The 19,805-nt window shown below is 42.9% G+C and overlaps 1 protein-coding gene across 6 annotated transcripts in view; it reads right to left on the reverse strand.

The window, feature by feature from the left end:
* The window catches only part of FAM13A (family with sequence similarity 13 member A), a 353,932-nt gene that overhangs the window by 50,325 nt on the left and 283,802 nt on the right, over nt 1–19,805 (reverse strand). For all 6 annotated transcript variants that reach the window (XM_069743550.1, XM_069743547.1, XM_069743545.1 and 3 more), the window contains 2 exons: nt 10,348–10,389; nt 476–517 (listed from right to left, as the gene is read on the reverse strand). In XM_069743550.1, the coding sequence (XP_069599651.1) occupies nt 476–517; nt 10,348–10,389 (84 nt within the window). The remainder of the gene's footprint in view (nt 1–475; nt 518–10,347; nt 10,390–19,805) is intronic.

Below are 19,805 nucleotides of genomic sequence, written 5' to 3' on the forward strand. Positions count from 1 at the left end.
TCCTCTCATGGAGAGATCAGAACGCTACCCCAGGTGCTCAGAAGAAATCACAGTTATGTCTATGCCAGGAGTCTGCCAAATGCAGAGCTTAGTGGGGCTGCCAAAATAGTGAATCCTACCCCAAAGAACTCATGTTATTAATGTAGAGGGACCGTCTAATTTTTAAGAGACTGTCTTGCAGAGTAATTTGATAGTAGAAGCTTAAACTATTAATTAATATTACAAGCACACCACTGAGACAAGTGGATAGATGTCATAAGAAAGTGTAATTAGACAAAAGCTAAAACAACAACATAAAAAATAGCAAACAAAATAAAAAAAATGAGCAGGTAAACAATACATAAAGTGTAATACCCTAAAGGATTGAAGAGGCGCAGTTTAAAGAAATGAATTGTACTATGCAGTTGCAGAGATAACCACAGCCCTGCTGTTACATGTAGTCTTTCATCACAAAACACAGAACTTAGTGACTTACTCTCGACCGGCAGGGACGGTGCTGACTTGGGCCACGTGACCACTACAGAAAGAAAATAAAAAGAAGAGTTACATTAAGTGACATAGTTCGGCCAAGTTCAGCACTTAGAACATGGTGAAGAGGAAGGAGCCTTGTTTGTTTCCTTATTCCATGGTTGCATCATCTCCAAAAGTGGATTAGAATGTGATCCTCTGTCTAATCCTCACACACACCATGCAAACTGCTTCTATACTGAAGTCATCTCCATGTTAGTATAATGAGATTGACTCCAGGGCAGTAAATGAGCTTGGCATTTCCAAAGAATGCATCAATGCTTCATAAGAACATGCTCATTGACTCAAGTGTGGCAGAATGGACCTTGCTACTAGAATCGGTCGCCGAATCTGAATGTGCCATATTCGTTCCCTATTCGTGCCGAATGTAATTCTGATGATCAGTTCCAAACAAAATTTATACTCCCATTGACTCCAATGACGTTCGTCTGTGTTCGACAAATATTGCAAAAACAATATTCGCTGATCATAATCGGAACCGAATCTGAACAAGTTCGCTCAACGCTACTTACTGCCTGGCCAGTAAGGGCTCTTGTGTATGGATGAGTAGGTTTTGTAAATGCAAACTTATGAGATAAAGAACAGAAAACACATATGCAACTATGGGAGCTTTCACTAATGTTAAATGCATCAAAACACTAATGGATTTGTGGTCTGTTTTTTGCCTGAAGGATAGATCCCCACCTCCCAAAACAAAAGGTAGGTTTCTGGCGATAGCTTCCTTTCAGAGGCTCGTTACTAGTGATGAGCGAGCGTGCTCTAAGGTGTTATCTGAGCATGCTCATGTGCTAATAGAGCATCATTGGCAAGCTCGAAAACTATGCTCAATTCAGTTATCTGAGCAGAATGTATTGTGACTGTCGAACAGCCATAAGACATGCAGCCACGGTGACTCGAGCACGCCAAAGATACTCTATTAGCATACGAGCATACTCGGATAACCTCTTATCCGAGCACGCTCACTCATCACTACTCATTACAAAATTTCAAGTGAATATTGCTCTTTTTTTTTATAATGTGTATTTTATTTATGAAAAATATCATCATCAAGAGAAAACTATGTAACTGACCTTGTTACATAAAATAAACGCGAAGACAACAACACATGAAGGTTAGCAGAGTTCCTAAACAAGTGGCATCTCAAGGGACAGATGTGTCCAATCTCCGGGGATATTCTAAGAGTTCAATTCCTTCAAAAAAATCCTACGTGACTTCAGCACTATTATTAAAATTGATCTTACTCGACCACATAATAACAGACATTATCTCCATTTATAAATATGCATCAGAGAAGAATATAAGTCACTACCAAACACTGAACTGCCCGCATTATACACCAAATAAAGCAGGCAGTAACAGGCAGCGAGTCCATGGCACAAGTCCATTATTTTAAGAATGCAGCATGTTAATAATTTACTCCACATGTAATAAGGCAATCAGTGGAATACAGCAAGCTATACGTTAAATAAGGACGTTAAAGAACACAAGGTGCTGCGTTCAATCTGACAGGCTTCAAGTTCTGCGATACCATTTGAATGGGTTGATGGACCCTTATGTAAAATGTGGCAAAAACACATCTTACTGACATACTAGCACTTTGGGTCACATGAAAATGGGAAAAGTCTACTACTTCTTTCACTAAAGAGGCTTTCTAGTATTTTGGGCATGCAGATTAATCGATAAGCAATGAGACATAATGCAACATTCTGATATACTCTGTAAATCACTTCCTTCAAATTTTCAAGATCCCTGTTGCCGTCAGTGATAAAAGTGTTCCTGTCTAGAAAATAAGTCTCCCTAGGCCAACTTGGAGCTCTCTACATGGAAAAGCTTTACCCTTAGATCACTTGTCAGAGGCCCCAAACCCAGCCAATCCAGTGCTCCTGTTTGCACTGATGAGAAGCATACACCCCGAAACATGTGTCTGCAAAAAGAGGGTCTAGTTTCTTATCCCAAGTCATATGGCAAGGCACTTTAAAGCCTTTATATCTTCAAAAAGGTGACACTAGAATTCCTGTCCTCTTCGGCTCTGAGGAGGGTATTTGCATATTTGCATTCCCAAGGGAGCAATGCATGGCTTATAAGTCTCCTTACGATGACTAGCATAATACCAGCTAGAGTAAAGGGGTAGCAAAATGCCCAGCCGGCTCTGTTTTGTATTGCATATTTTGTATTTTCTTGTACCTGGTACCACTCACTAGTATCTACCATATTCCTCTATATACGTTTATGCTATTATTTCTATTGTATAGACATGGTTCCATTCCTTGGGGTTTCAATCTGCTCTGACCCATTTTCTTTACATTGTGTGGATTCCTTGATTTATATTTTACTAATATATTTTCAATAAAGTATGAGTCTTTTTATAGCATTGGTCGGTCATACTCTTGCTTTCTCTGATAGGATATTAGATATGCATGATACCTATAGACCTATATAAATAAAGATCAATTGGATTATATTGGTGCTACAAAGAAATAAAATGAGCGGCATGCAAGCTACTTAGACATAGATATGAATCAAACAACTTATTTTTGCACCAATTGGTTTGCGGTGTTGTCCATGTGGAGAGAGCAAACAATGAATGATTGCAATTTGGATAACCTTATTAATGGTTTCATTTTGCCACAATAAATAAGGGGATTTTCCTTACAGTTTGTGTGTTACTGGTAATGCTATAGTGTTGGCACATAAGTGACAACATACATAGGGCATTAAGGACAGATTTTGCTACATTTCCACTGGATTTCCACTATTTGTGTCCAGCAATCATTCTTCTTGAGGAGGAGGATATGTCAGCTGAATAATACTTTTCACGTTGTTCACATACCATACGTTGCCCAGGAACTACTAAGAGGTAAAGATGAAACCTTAAACTAACCATAGACATTAGAAGCCAAGCATCAAGAACCGTATTACCTGTAACACCCCCAAAATATAGGCATGTAACTTCAATAATGGCTTTTAACCATCCTCAAAAGAACCAGATTCTAAAGCTAGCAATATCAGATAAAGGTGGCGGAGCACGCAGATTTAATGCCAAGCATCAGATATGTATGAGAGTTTTCTGTTTGCTCCTCAACAGCAGATGTTAGAAGTAAAATATTGTTCTTTAACATATCCAATCATTTGTTCCCACCGGGCTGCAGACATAGTCTAGCAGTGGCATAAACCCGTCTACCTATAGAGATAACCATTAATAATAATGAACTGGAAAGTCAGATGACAGGCTGACCTTCTGGCACGCATTCTGCTCCGCAGCAGTCCTCAAAGACATTTAATTGCCACCAGTGGGACAATCGACTGAAATCTGAAGTCTCCAACTAGTTCTATCAGGTGGAGCTTGTTTAAGGTTTTAATCTGGTCACCGACCCATGATATTCCCTCAGTGTAGTCACAGGATTGTACGGCAACTAGCCACCGCATGAAGGTGCAGTTTTGTCTGGATGAAGTAGCTAAGGCTACTTTCACACTAGCATCGTTCGACGCACGTCACAATGCGCCGTTTTGGAGAAAAAACGCATCCTGCAAAATTGCCTGCAGGATGTGTTTTTCTCCATAGACTTTCATTAGCGACTCATTGCGACGGATTGTCACACGTTACATCCGTCATGCGACGGATGCGTCGTGTTTTTGCAGTCCGTCGGGACAAAAAAAAAAACATTGCATGCAACGGTTTTTTGTCCGTCGGTTCCGCTTTTTCCGACTGCGCAAGCGCAGCCGGAACTCCGCCCCCTCCTCCCCGGACCTTAAAATGGGGCAGCGGATGCGTTGTAAAACTGCATCCGCTGCCCCCGTTGTTCATTTTCTTCACAGTTTGCGTCAGTACGTCGGGCCGACGCATGGCGACGGCCCCGTACCGACGCTACTGTAAAAGAAGCCTAATAGCCACCGAATAAAAGTGTAGTTTTGTTTGCATGTGGCAGCTACTAGATCCCGCATACAGGTATAGTTTTTGATGCATTTGGCAGCCACTAGCCACCGCATGAAAGTGTAGATTTGTCTTGATGTGGCAGCCACTAGCCACTGCATGAAGCTGTAGTGTTGTCTGGATGTGGTAGCCACTAGCTACCGCAATAAAGTATAGTTTTTTTCTGGATTAGGTAGCCACTAGCCACCGCATGCAGGTATAGTTTTGTCTGCATGTAGCAGCCACTAGCCACCGCATGCAGGTATAGTTTTGTCTGCATGTAGCAGCCACTAGCCACCGCATGCAGGTATAGTTTTGTCTGCATGTAGCAGCCACTAGCCACAGCATGCAGATATAGTTTTGTCTGCATGTAGCAGCCACCGCATGCAGGTATAGTTTTGTCTGCATGTAGCAGCCACTAGCCACCGCATGCAGGTATAGTTTTGTCTGCATGTAGCAGCCACTAGCCACAGCATGCAGGTATAGTTTTGTCTGCATGTAGCAGCCACTAGCCACCGAATGCAGGTATAGTTTTGTCTGCATGTAGCAGCCACCGCATGCAGGTATAGTTTTGTCTGCATGTAGCAGCCACTAGCCACCGCATGCAGGTATAGTTTTGTCTGCATGTAGCAGCCACCGCATGCAGGTATAGTTTTGTCTGCATGTAGCAGCTGGAGTGTGAGAACCAACCTGAACATATTTTATGCTAATAGTTACAGGAAAATGAGAAGCAACACTTTCTAATGGATTCCATGAGGTTACTGTTACAATAACCTTCCACAAGTTAAATATTTTCCAAATGGTTATTTATTTTAGGACAAAAGGTGATTATACCTAATGAGACACAATAATACAACCATAGAGCTCAATTCATGATTAATAATTCACTGTAACATCATTATATGTATCTTAACAGACAACTATAAACCCTACTACCACCACTGAGCCCAGTAAATACCTGTATCTGTCCTATTCTGACCCTATGTGGTATAAGATTATCTAAACTGGTGAAGCCCTCTGGGTATTTTCTCTATAACTGCACCCCATTCTGATTGTCACAGTCCGCGCTTCTCTTTAGCCTCCATCCTGCATGTTATTCCTTCATGCTCTGATGTCAATACCATGATGCATCAGGACATCAAACAGGCACCTAGAATCAGTAACATACCTATCTGCTGGGATGACTGTGTGATTATCCTCCCTCCTAGTCTCCTACACGAGTAAAAAGGGTTTAGGTTGTCTACCACTGGTGACATTTTCGGCAAATACCCTGGCTTGCCAAATCTTTACGGCGTGTAATGTACACAGTTAGGATTCGTCTCCACAAGCCAGTTCCAGAGGTCATCATGTGACCACAAATGTGATTTGCACACTGGTAGGATTTGCCAAGCTGCAATGCTTAATGAGGATTTCAATAGGGGTGGATGTGCTTTCTCCCAGGCAATTATAAAGCTCACTTTACTTGGTGAATTATTAAGGATGAAGTCAGAATACATTTCAGAGAGATGTTTGGTGGGAGTTGATGGAAAGTGCAGAAATGTGTCAAGCAAAGAGGGATCCACTATTGAAGGGTGTATATCGGAAAACTGGAGGCAGAAGGTTTGGAGTCTTGTACATTGTAGGAAGTTATGATGTTCTAGAGTACCTGAGGGTTGTAAGCTGATCACATCTGTGTTTGTTGGCAAATACATCTCTGATGGGCCTCTCATTTGAATGAAGTAGACAATCTTGTGGGCTAGGAGGGGAACCTAGCACTGGTAAAATGTATGGGGCCATGGGTGAGAATTCTCTGGGTGGGATTTTGGTAAACATGGTATGCAATATTCACACCTTGGGGAATGGGGTATATTGGTCTTAGGGTGGGAAATCCATTGGAGGGGTTTGAGACATCTCTTCGGCCCTTCCCTCAATGCCAACATGTAGTAGTGAGGGGCTTCCTGTTTGTTCAGAATCCACCCACCTGCATAAGCAAGTTACAAGGTAGTATGAGTAGTACTAGTACCAGCCTTCATGTATTTGAGGATTATGTGGTAGATGAGGGTGGTGTGTCCCACCCAGATGAAGCAAAGGAACAGCGGTTTAATTTTCTTTAGGAAGAATTGGGGAAGCAAGACTGGGGATATCACGCAATTCTGATGGAATAATGCTCAAACACTGCAGATTCCTTCAGCATCTTAGGAGTTAAAATAAACAGTATAGCCAAACACATTAGCCCCATTGGGTCAGGCAGCAATTATGTACAGGGGAGGTTAGGGCTCAAGTAGTGATCCTGAAGTTACTGAACCGCCGCGCAACCTGCCCTACCCTCTCCTAGTGTTTCATCACCCATCCCCTGCAGACTGTGAGCCCTCGCGGGCAGGGTCCTCCCTCCTTATGTACCCGTGTGCCTGTTATCTGCTCATGTTTAATGTATTTGTCTATATTTGCCTCGTATTCACATGTAAAGCGCCATGGAATAAATGGTGCTATAAAAATGTATAATAATAATAATAATAATAATAATAAAGTAGGGATACTGATGGATCAACCATTCATCATCCACCCTATGGATAGTGTGTTATAGGGAATCCCCGCCAAACGGTTTATGGTCGTATTGCTCTCTGAAAAATAATATCAGCTATAACTTTGCGCATGCAATCGGTTTCTCCATGAAATAAAAATTACAGTTAAGCCTCATGTCCATATGAATTTAAGGTGCTTTGGGAGTGTCTGAGCCCTTCCCAAGCCACTGCCTTCCTGGCTCTATTTCCCACTTAGCCCCACCATCCTCTGCCTGACAGCTCACTGTGCTGTGAGGGGAATAGAGCAATACCGATCTACAACATTAGGCTTCATAAAAAAATAACAAAGAAAAAAAATAACAGTGGCATGGCCAAAAAAAAAGCGAATCATTAACCAGCAGCCAGTGTAAGTAGCTGACCATGATAAGGCTGGGAACAACGCGTGCTTTAAAAACCTGACTGGCGGCATTGTAAATAAGAGAAGGTAAACTCACTTGGAAAAACTGCAGATCACCAAAAAGCAAATATAAACTTTGGTGTAACTCAATAAATAACCAGAAGGTGACCTGGAGTCAGGTCTGGGACGCAGAGTGTAGAAAGACAAGAATACAGCAGAAAAAGGAGATTGTGTACATGTTGCCCAGGAGGACAGCTACTGACAGCAGCTGAACATCTGGGTACACCTCCACGTCAGCGGGACCCTACATTACTACCCCTGGTGGCTATATACCACGTCTGACCAGGCAATAAAGCCATAGTCACACAGTAAACATTAGATAACATATACAAACACTGCACTTCTCAGGTACTGAGCATGGATGACTTCTCTGATGATCAGCTTCTGTCGCACACATGAATGTAAGGTGTCACACTCCATATCATATTATCAAACTTCACTTCAACATTTGCAGGTTATACACCTAATAGTAACTCATCCCATGATGGACCAGAATATTTTATAAAAACATGGAGGAAAGGCCGCAAGAACAAGTTACATGCTAGAAATCACAGTTACTGCAGTCTAGGCAGGCAAAGTATCACCTATACTTATGGTTTTATGACTGGGAGATGACAATGACATGCACAGGACAGCGGACACACCTGTCACCGCTCTCCAGTCAGGTAACCATCCTACTAACGCGTACAAATGTGGATCTTCTTCCAGTGCACCGATGACTACTCCATCTGAGAATGTCCTTACATAACATTTCTGTGCAGTTATAAAGGACGGCAGGTTGTGGCATCAGACCGCTCGCCGGGCACATACCTCATGTCTCATGCTCGAGCAGCTGCCTTATAGGAGGGTAATCCGCCATGGGCACACCTACACTAATTCCTGTAGGCCTATGCAGTCACTATCCATTACATGGGCTACAACATTATTTGGAGATCATTTGAGTCACTGAGAAAAGTTCCTTCCTAATTTCGGCACATAGATAAAGTCCTGCTAAATGAGTTACATTATCCACAGTGCTGATTATGTGTTCCTCACCTCTGACTCTTGGGGAAGGACACTTCTATAGCGGAACAAACAAACGGAATAATGTAAAAAGCAGATGTGAAAGGGAGCAGAAGTACCTGTAGATTAGCATGGGGTCCACTGGGTTCCTCTTTGTGTCAGTTTTTAGACTGGAAACCAGACAGATCCCATAATAATCAATAGAGCCCATTTGCATCAGCTTTGCAACAAATCTGTTTTGCAAATGAACGCAGAACCAGACCAAGAAACTGGAAGCATGATCGTAGTCTTGCAGAATAAAGGGGCATGTATGGCCCCATATTTCTAGGGCTCCTCTACTTTAAGCACTTTGGCATAACATCATTGCATTCACATTCTTCATAAGGCAGTGCACTAGTTATTTCTCTGGACATTAATATATTGATAGCAGCTTCTTGCTGGTCACCTGTATTCAGTGACTGAGGTAACATTGTGGCTCAGTGTACTTGAAAATGTCTGGAGGTCAAAGTTGCATGCAAAAAAAGGCAACAAATTATGTTTGCGTTTTCTCCAAGAACTCTGGTTACTGCCTTCCCACCAAATACATGCAAGTTAACTTGGCTTCCAATAAAACCAACCCTAGTATGGGTTTAAAGGGTATCTGTTAGAACGATCATCCAGCCCCATTCTCCCAAACTGAACATATGGGCATGCAGGTCTAAGAAATGTAAATCCATCGACCTTTATATCTTATATCTGTTGCTGTACACCTAATCAAATAGCGTTTCCATTCATATAAAGTGTTAACGGCTCTCAGTGTGACGCAGCACTTTAGGAGCCTACACCTCCATAGTTTGATTCCCCATCTAGCATGGTTCTCTTTAGAGACTTGTGATAGGCGGGGAAACAACCTGGACAGTCATAGCCTCATTAAAAGCTTTGGTATGCAGCAACAGATAGAAAATGTAAAAGTGGAGATGGATTTACATTTCAAAGACCTGTATGCCCATATATGCGGTTTGCGCGAGTTCCTCTTACTGACAGAGTCCATTTGAAGGGGAAGTACGGGACTGTAATATGGATGGCCCATTATTTGGATAGCCCATTAATGTCTGATCAGAGGGGGTGTGAAACCCAGGATCCCCTTTGACCAGCTATTCCTGTGGAGGCTGAAACTGCTCAGTTGCAGAGATGCACAGCACAGCTCCATCATCCGTATAGTGGTCATAACTGGGTGCTGCTTATCCAGCCTCTATTTGATTAAATAGGGGGCTGATGAGCAGTACCCGGCTGTGGCCTCTATTCTGTTGACATTGCTGTGTTGTGAATAGTTGATCTTCAGGCGCCCAGGTGTAGCATCCTCATCTATCAGACATTGATAACCTAGCCTGATGGCCTATCCATAGGATATGTGCACACGTACAGGTTTTTTTTGCGGTTTTTTTGCGTTTTTTTTGGCGCTAAAAACGCTATAAAAACTCATTAAAAATGCATACATTATGCATTCTATCATTTAGAATGCATTCTGCATGTTTTGTGCACATGGATGCGTTTTTTTCCGCGGAAAAAAACGCATCGCGGTAAAAAAAAATGAGCATGTTCATTATTTTTGCGGATTTTCTGCGTTTTTCCCGCAATTCTATGCATTTGGGAAAAAACGCACAAAAAACGCACCAAAAATGCGTAAAAAAAGCGTCAAAATCGCGGTAAAAACGCATGCGGATTTCTGGCAGAAATCTCTGGTTTTTGTCAGGAAAATTTCTGCAAGAAATCCTGACGTATGCACATACCCTAATGTTAAAGTCCTGGACAACCATTTAAGAGATTAGGGAAATCCATTGCTACTCAGTGGTTGGTATTATTCATTCCATGACACCATGTACACAAGTGGAAATGGAAATCTTCTTTGTAAGTCAAAAGGTATACACTATTCAATGAAAAAGTGATTATAGCACACATCGCAATCCTACCTCATAAAGAATGGAGACATGGGCCGTTCATCTTCCTGAGAGCTGTGGAAAACAAAAGGAAATTAGCATGCATGTCATACATTCATAAAATAAAGGACAACAACGGCATCTTTTCATTTATCAAACCTCTAAATGATCTAATATCACAAGAATTTCGACACATTGCACATAATAAGTAGCAAACAAGAAAGTAGCGAGACACCGCTGTGGGGTCTACATCAAGTCCAGAATGCCACCTACTGGTGGAGTAGCTTTCATGGCATCTGATTCTACAGAAGGAAAGGAAACATACAGTGTGGCTGGACAAGTACCGTATATCATATTAAATGTGCCAGTAGAATTTTACTTTGCATTGAAAACAAATGAAAATTCAATTATTCAATATCACAAACAGTAAAGACTTACAGAGATTTCTGGACCTGGCTATGCCTAATATCCCTATTTACACAGACATAGCAAGACATTTTTTTACTAGTCTTTTCCATAGACATGATATGCAAGGAAAATTATCCTCACATGTTCGGGCATGACAACTTATGTAAGAGGCAAGTTCATGTAACATCCAAGGATGATTCACTGCCGCTCAAGAGGCATAGCGAGATGCATGTGGCAGTAACACAAAAGGTAATGGGTGACGGCAGTACAATGCTAATATAATCTCATTACATAACACTATAAAGTGACTGCATACATACACATGGGCATGAATCCACGAGCGGTGACGTTCCCACGCTATCACTAGATGGACGCAGCAAGTGTTGTGCTTCTCTTGTAGCCTAAGAATACTGCAGCTGTTCCTTACAGCAGGCACCAGACAACCAAGGTCACTTTTATAGCTCAGGATAGGGGTATGGACTGAAACGTCACAGCAACCAACTGCTCAGTTATGTTTGTGCCCCCACCCCATGGGAGAATGCTTCTGACCTGCAAACAATAAGATTCCAGTACACTTCTCGTAACCCAGCGTTTTAAAGCTCAGTGTCGTTGATGCCGCCCATCGTGTTGCTGAGCAAGAATTTTTTTTTTAGCTGACAGTCCTTGAGCCTAAAATGAGACGGTGCATCTGCCAGGGTCACCGAGCTCTGGAATGTAACCGTACACAAGTGTTCACTGTACACACACGGAAAGCTGTGTCAGCCATGCCAGTACATACAGGGTTTTACTCTACACACACCCCTGTCCCGTCACAACATATGGCGGCATGCAAACTGGTCTCACGTTGTGCAGCCATTGTCCAAACCATTTATCTAAAATAATATTTTGGTTTTCAACTTTTTCTTCTTTTCTAAATTTGTATTATTCTTTATTTAATCCAAAATAACAAGGCAGAAAGTATAGAATTATCAGATCGCTAAATTAAAAAAAAACTATGCGGAATTACAAACATTATCATTTTGACAGCTAAAAGGGAGGTTTCTCCATAAAATCAGCACTTACTGTTGATATAACAGGTCATTCATTTGACCAGGGCTGTGGAGTCGGTAAGCCAAGCCTCCGGCTCCTCAATTTCCCTGACTTTGACCCCACAGCCCTGGTCACTACGGAGCATGTACATAAAGTGCAGCACAGATTCATCTCCACTAAAAGCCGAGACCCTAAGATCAGGAACAGAACAGACATTCATAGGACATTTTATAACTTTCCCAAATTACTATGAAAACATTTACAGCACATCCTGCATTGTATACTGTACCAATTTATTATATATTTTATGAGTCGGAGTTTGTCCATTTTATACAGACTCCACCAAAATGGACACCGGCTCCACAGTCCTGTATTTGACGTCCCTTTAACACAAGTCAACGCAAAACTGCATGCAGACAGACGATCATTAAAAAGGGGTAGTTTCCTTTCAGTTAAAGTCTCGCCACTTCTCCCGGAGCCTGGAATTGGATGTTGCACTGACATGCGGATAGCGTAGCAGCCAATCAGAGAACTCAAGGGGTTCAGAGAATGGCGTTCCGTCTACATGAGAACCAGTCTGCTGATTTCTGCTGTCCAGAGACCAGATCTGTTATTGCAGTCATGTATGTTTAACTAAACCGGTGGCCGAGAACCAATTAAATATGTTGACTAGTCGTACACATAGAGACTGGTCAGTCTAGGGGAGCTTGGGCAGGAAGAAGTCATTTTATTTTCATGGTTCTCATGTATGTTTTCTCTGAAACACCAGAGTGAAATATACATAACTGTAACAATTGAGCCAGTCTCTGATTCATCAGTACTTGTCGGATAAAAATAAATGCCCATCCTTCAACAAGCTGGAATAGGGTCAACGTACTTGGCCTTGTTTTAGCATTTTGCTGGAGGGCAGGAACACATTGTACGTTCTCCACCCACACCATTTATCCATAACCTTTTTTTTCCCAGACAAACACTGGTTACGAGGTCAGTGAAAGATTTGGGCTTCTTTGGAATACTTTCCTATACTTAGGAGGCACTGAAGACTTTCTAAAGGTTAAATAACACGCTGTAAAGAATCATTCAGGGGCTGATTTGCTGCAGAAATTTCTGCGATTCTCCAAGTCAGGGGAAGGTGGCTTGCAGAAATCCGTATTACCTCCTAAACCAACCTGTCATGATCCCAGTGCTGGGTTTCACCTGCACGCCAGGGGTTAATGTGTTGATCAGTGCAGGCTCTGACCTGCACACCTGGGGCTTGTTATTGGCCTCTCTTTGGTTCGGGGTGAGCTTCTTATAGTCCTGGGAAGCTTCAATCTCTGTCTGTTATACTTTTGCTATTGGCTGAGTGTGTTGACCTCTGTTTGCTTGTGCCAGTATTGTAGTTTGCTTGTATGGTTCTGACTCGGTTCTGTTCCCTGGTGTGATTTTGCCTTCTGATTATGTACTGTGTATCTGCTTCTCTGGTTTTCTGACTCCTGCCAAGTCCCTGACTATTCTTTATTTCCTTGCTCCTTGTGTACTGCGTTTCCGTTCCCGTTTATTGACCTCGGCTTGCCTTGGATTGCGCCTCCCTCTGCCTCATCCTTTCCCTGGTGTCCGGTGACTCCCTTTCCCTTCTCCTGTACCCTTTGTTCCTGTAGTAACCTGCATACTCCTGCTACAGGACTCTAAGCCCCGCCCCCTGTTGTCACGTGACCACAGGTCCTTTCAGTACATTCACTACCTGGCGTTCTGCTCACTCCAGCTCAGCTGTTACGGTGTTTTCTTGCCCAGCTCTCAGGCGCTGTGAGTATAGCTGTCACAGGCTGTCTGAGACTCTGGGTTCTCACTGTCAGGGCAGCATAAACCACTGGGGAGTGCCACCTGGTGGTTTCTCCTAATACAACCTTTGTCAGATAAATGGAAAGGATCTCCGTTGTAGAAAATTCTGCATCCAGTCTGCCATGCGTTAATGAACCCTTTAGGGCACATTCCCACAGGAACAAACACAACATTTTCCATAAGAAAAAAAAAAATCACTGTGTACTACAGTAGTGGGGCTATGTATATTATTTTAAGAAATGCCACGTGCACACTGCGGACAATATACACGGTGTAAATTGGCCTGCTCTGTAGATTTTAAATCTGCAGCATAAATAAGCGTTATTGCAAACTTAAAATGGAAATGTGGGGTGTGAGCTCCAATGGGGACAGCGATGAGGAGGTCTGTAAAGCGCTGCAAGCAATGCATTAAAAGGAACTGCCCCAGTCCTATATTAGCGGTCGGTCAAGAGACCCAAACAGCAGTGATCCAGCTGTGATGTCGTCCTATGTACTGGCCACATGAACTGGATAATCCTAATCCCTGCCCCATAGAGATGTGGGGAGACGCAATGTCTCGTGGAGAAAATTAGCCCAATGTAGGGCAATGCCTGCTAGAAGCTGAAACAGCCCTCAAATGATCATTTTTATTTTTATAGCGCCAACATATTCTGGAGCACTTTACAATTTTAGGAGGGGACTTGTACAAACAATAAAGACCATACAGAATAACACAACTCAGGTACCAAAAGGAGTCAGGGCCCTGCTCACCAGCTTACCATCTATGAACAGACAGCAAATGGCGCATACAAGGTTTGGACAGATTTATTATTATTAAAGGGGTTTTTTGATTCAGAAAACCCTTCGCCTCCCAAAAAAGACAAAAAACAAAACACAACACTTTACTTACCCTTTCCACACCCAGCACTGTGCGTATGCGGCTGCTTCTGGTGTGTTAGGCTATGTGCACACGTTCAGGATTTCTCGCAGAAAATTCCTGAGAATTCCGGACATTTTCTGCAAGAAATCAGCAAGAAAACTGCATGCGTTTTTGCCGCGATTTTGATGCGTTTTTGCCGCGGTTTTGCCGTGTTGTTGCCAGACACTTCCCAATGCATTTTGGAGTGGGAAATCCGCAAAAAAACCCGGAAAATTAATGAACATGCTGCGGTTTTTACCGCGATGCGTTTTTTTCGTGGAAAAAAACGCATCATGTGCACAAAACATGCAGAATTCATTCTAAATGATGGAATGCTTATTGTATGTGTTTTTTTTTTTGCGGTTTTATAGCGTTTTTATCGGGGAAAAACGCGGAAAGAACGTGAAAAAAACCGCAACGTGTGCACACAGCCTTATTGTCTATAGCGATGACATCCCGCGTGGACGGGATGCAGCCAAACATGGAGTGGCCCTGCCCAAGCCGCTACAATTAAGGATTGGCTGCAGCAGAGACTCTGTGCTTTACTCACCCTTCCCCTTTGCAAGTAAATTACTAATACATGCAAGTCACTTCCCCTATAGTGCGCGGTTTACTAATGGGTATAACATTAACTATATGAAGTTATTTGCCTATACTTCTCATCATCCACTGATATATAGCAGATTACCTACTTGTTATATTATCGGCATACTAAGTCTAGATATCTTATTATCCACTGTTGTACAAAGGCATTACCTGTTATATGAGCAAAGAGAAGTAATCTCTAATGCATAAAGTGCAAATATAGTTACTGGACGTTCTTGCACTTTATTGATTTGTTCTCGGTCCCCTGGTCGTGGTTTTAATGTCCCTCTGTGGTTAACGGTTATGCATCTTATTTTTGCTGACTTTGGATACAGATTGCCATTTTTGGAGATATAAAGCCCTGCTATTTATGTTGGTTTTGGTCGTGTTCAGACTTATCACAATATTACAAAATGACCATGCTTTAATCCGAATAATATTCAGTACAGTCATTCATGTAAGTATAGAGCTGCTAGATCATCCATTCCACCTAGAGACCGAAACTAAAGAAGTAGCTCTTGTTGGATGTGAGATTACACTGTAGTGGCTGGCCATGATAATGATAAAGAAACACGAGGAATGTGGCAGGGCTGACTTTACAAAGAAATAAGTACTTAATACTACACAGAAGATAATGCATAATACTAGGCTTAGGGCGTATGATGAAAGTCATTTAGACTGAGCAGCTTTAGACTCGGAGTCAATGACGCAAGATTACAGTCTTGAGTTATCCATTTTATGAGACTATGTTGTGTAGAAAAGCTGTCTGCAGGGCTGAGAAATTACCATCTTCATTATACGTTCACTGAACTCTATTTCTATGAGGGTTTATTCATTCATTGAAATTAATATTGGCAAGAGCTCAATTAAACAATGATGACCGAAGAGAAAGAGATGAAAGGTCAAAGAGGACCCAAGAGCAAACATTGGTATAGGATCCAAGTCTACTACATCAAAATGGGCTACCATGGGCAATGCTTGGGCTCTACTTCATGCCACCCTAAAAAAACAGTCATCGTTAAGGCAGGAAATTGGGGCAAGGAGGGAGTTGCCAAGCTAAACTTGGCTCCCAAACAGAATGAGTACCCGGCTTTCTCCAACAAGGATCTGGATAGACAGTGAAGCATGAAGGAGAAGGCATTTATCCATCTACTTTTGACAGATACATTCTTTTATGCCAATAGTCTTATCAGAGGGATCAGTGGGCAGTGGTAATACAGCTTGGTGCAGAAACTATGTATTTAGAGGCAGGGACACATTCTGATTTTGTTAGGAATGTCTCTCCCAAAGTAAACTTTGCACTAAATAAATGGCTCCTTGCACAGACTCATAGTATGGCAGATACAAAAGCAGTCCAGTTGTATAATAAAATCATAATCAAGTCTTGGGTAATTTTCAGCAGACCAAATACATGCTCGGTATGTCGTCATCTGTCATTATTGCTGCAGGAAATGTGGGCATTGCAGATGAATGATGACAGCTTCTGAGAAGCCTTGGTACAATTATATAATGTAGTTATGTAAGCAGATCATCGTCCGTCTGTCCACAGAAACTTCAAATGTCTGATTTCCAGTCTCGGCTCATAAATGCGAGCACTGCACACACCACGTTTCCGCTGTATGAAGTCCAGTAAGTCCACATGATCGATGGGGACAGCCGTCTGGTTAGCACAACACAGATGAAAACAAAGAAAATATAGAAACTTGATTTCCTCTAACATAAAAAGTACGGTAAATCACTTTTTGGACACACTGTAAATGATGTTTTCGCATTCTAAGTCCTTCTTTACAACATATGATACCTGAGGCAAAGATGTTACTGAATACTGGAAGGAGATGCACAATGTCAGCTGTCTACTATGAATATAAAACGGTGATGCAGCATGTCCACCCCTTGTAGGATGAAGCCCCACTTCTGCTGATGTCAGACCAGATCCAGCAGTGGCAGTGCCCAGGGCCAAATAAGTGGTCTGGCTGAGGAGCCAAGCTGGGAGACCGGTTTGGCAGCCAATTGTTTCCCTCAGCTCCTGCATACTTCATGGATACTACTCTGGTGAGCTGTAGAGATTGCCATCTTGTGACCACTCTCCCCACACACCCTGGATGCCATTACACTTGGATTTTCAGACCCCTCTGTGCTGTTTGATTTTGATAGACCTCCTGACCCAGATAGAATCTGATTTCCTCCTAGTCATGGCCTATCTTTGGTTCTGCCCCAATTTTATTTTACTCCACGGACACAACGTAGCAAAATCCGGATCCTTGTTTAATTAAAGGAGAAAACAAACGAGGGCGAGGTCTTAAATAGGGAAAAGTGCTCTATAAAGGTTAACTATAAGACAACCCCTCTAACATACGGATTTCTGCTGGTTGTTCGGAAAGGATTTATTTCGTTTTAGCAATAAAAACATTTTATTAAAGTAACTGTGATAAATCCTTGTTGAATGGAATGATACTCAGTCTAATCCTAAATTGTAGAATAAATTAATCTTGTCGACTTCTTTTCAGATGTCGATTTGTTGGCTGAATCCTTCATTAAGGCTATGTGCCCACGTTGCGGATTGATGTGCGGATGTGCCGATTTTTCCGCACCGTTTTTGCAAAATCTGCAAGTAAAACGCACTGCGGATTTCCTGCGTTTTTTGTGCGGATTACACCTGCGGTTTTAGGCTAGGTTCAGATTGCGTTAATGGGACCGCGCTAACGACCAGCGTTGCACGGCGAAATTAACGCCGTGCAACGAGTCCGTTAGCGCGCCCATTGGCAGCAATGGGAACGAGCATCGCTAGCGCGTGCCATTTTCGGCACGCGCTAGCGATGTACCAGTGTTTTGTGACGCGTCTCGGACGCTGCTTGCAGCGTCCGTGGCGCGCCCGAGGTCCGTTCCCCGCTCTCGCAGATCGGGGATCTGCGCTAGCGGGGACGTTAAACGCGACCCCGAAAAAAGAATTGCATTAGCGCAATCTGCTAGCGCTTAGTGCTAAACGGATTGCCCTAACGCAATCTGAACTTAGCCTTAAGGTACCGTCACACATAACGATATCATTAACGATTTCGTTGCTTTTTGTGACTTAGCAACGATATCGTTAAGGAAATCGTTATGTGTGACAGCGACCAATGATCAGGCCCCTGCTGGGAGATCGTTGGTCGCTGAGGAAAGTCCACAACTTTATTTCGTCGCTGGATCTCCCGCTGACATCGCTGGATCGGCGTGTGTGACGCCAATCCAGCGATGTCTTCACTGGTAACCAGGGTAAACATTGGGTTACTAAGCGCAGGGCCGCGCTTAGTAACCCGATGTTTACCCTGGTTACCAGCGTAAACGTTAAAAAAACAAACACTACATACTTACCTTCAGCTGTCTGTCCCAGGCGCTCTGCTTCTCTGCACTCCTCCTGCATTCTGTGTCAGTGCCGGCCAGCCGGAAAGCAGAGCAGTGACGTCACCGCTCTGCTTTCCAGCTGGCCGGCGCTGACAGTGCAGAGGAAAGCAGAGCGCCGGAGGACAGACAGCGGAAGGTAAGTATGTAGTGTTTGTTTTTTTAACGTTTACGCTGGTAACCATGGTAAACATCGGGTTACTAAGTGCGGCCCTGCGCTTAGTAACCCGATGTTTACCCTGGTTACCGGGGACCTCGGGATCGTTGGTCGCTGGAGAGCTGTCTGTGTGACAGCTCTCCAGCGACCAAACAGCGACGCTGCAGCGATCGGCATCGTTGTTGGTATCGCTGCAGCGTCGCTGAGTGTGAAGGTACCTTTACACCTGTAGAATCCTATTGAGGAGTAGTTGTAAACCGCTGCGGGATCCGCACAAAAATTGACATGCTGCGGAAAATACAACGCAGCATTTTCCGCACCATGTGTACTGCGGATTTAGTTTTCCATACGTTTACATGGTACTGTACAACACATGGAAATTGCTGCGAATCCGCAGGGGCCAATCCGCAGCAAAATCCGCAACATGTGCACATAGCCTTACTGTTTAGTTTAAACAAATTTGAGAGTATCAAAATCCTCTGTTCTGACCACTTTCAGGTTAATGTGTATGGGAACCTCTATTAAACTGAGTACAATTCCATTCCAGAAGGATGATTAGATGCGGAGGTTGCCCCTTTGGTTTTTTTTTTTTTTTTGGGGGGGGGAGGCAGAGAGGGGACAGGAGTAGTGGAGGAGGATGTGAATCCAAGAAACAAAAAAACAAAACAAAGTGAAAACAGCACAAATCGATAGTTGGAATAAATAAACCAATGAAGAAAATGATTTAAAATAATTCTACATGGCTTTTGTATGTTGTTGCAGTGTTCTCATTCAAGGCTCCGTTCCACAGACACATGGTGAGTTTCCTTATCATCTATGAAAGCTTTCTGGATATGTGGGCACAACAAGCAATCCATATATTTAAGATGGAAGCTATGTGCACACGTTGCGAATTGGTGTGCGGATTTTTCCGCACTGATTTTGCAGATTACCCGCAGATTTACAACGGTTTTTTGTGCAGATTCCACCTGCGGATTCCTATTATGGAGCAGGTGTAAACCGCTGCGGAATCCGCACAAAGAATTGAGATGCTGCGGAAAATACACCGCTACGTTTCCGAGCGTTTTTTTTCCGCAGCATGGGCACTGCGGATTTTGTTTTCCATACGTTTACATTGTACTGTACAACGCATGGAAAACAGCTGCAGATCCGCAGCAAAATTCGCAATGTGTGCACATAGCCTTCCTACACACTGAATGACTGCAAGTAACAAAA

Source organism: Ranitomeya imitator, chromosome 1 (genome assembly GCF_032444005.1).
Source record: "Ranitomeya imitator isolate aRanImi1 chromosome 1, aRanImi1.pri, whole genome shotgun sequence".
NCBI classification, from domain to species: Eukaryota; Metazoa; Chordata; class Amphibia; order Anura; family Dendrobatidae; genus Ranitomeya; species Ranitomeya imitator.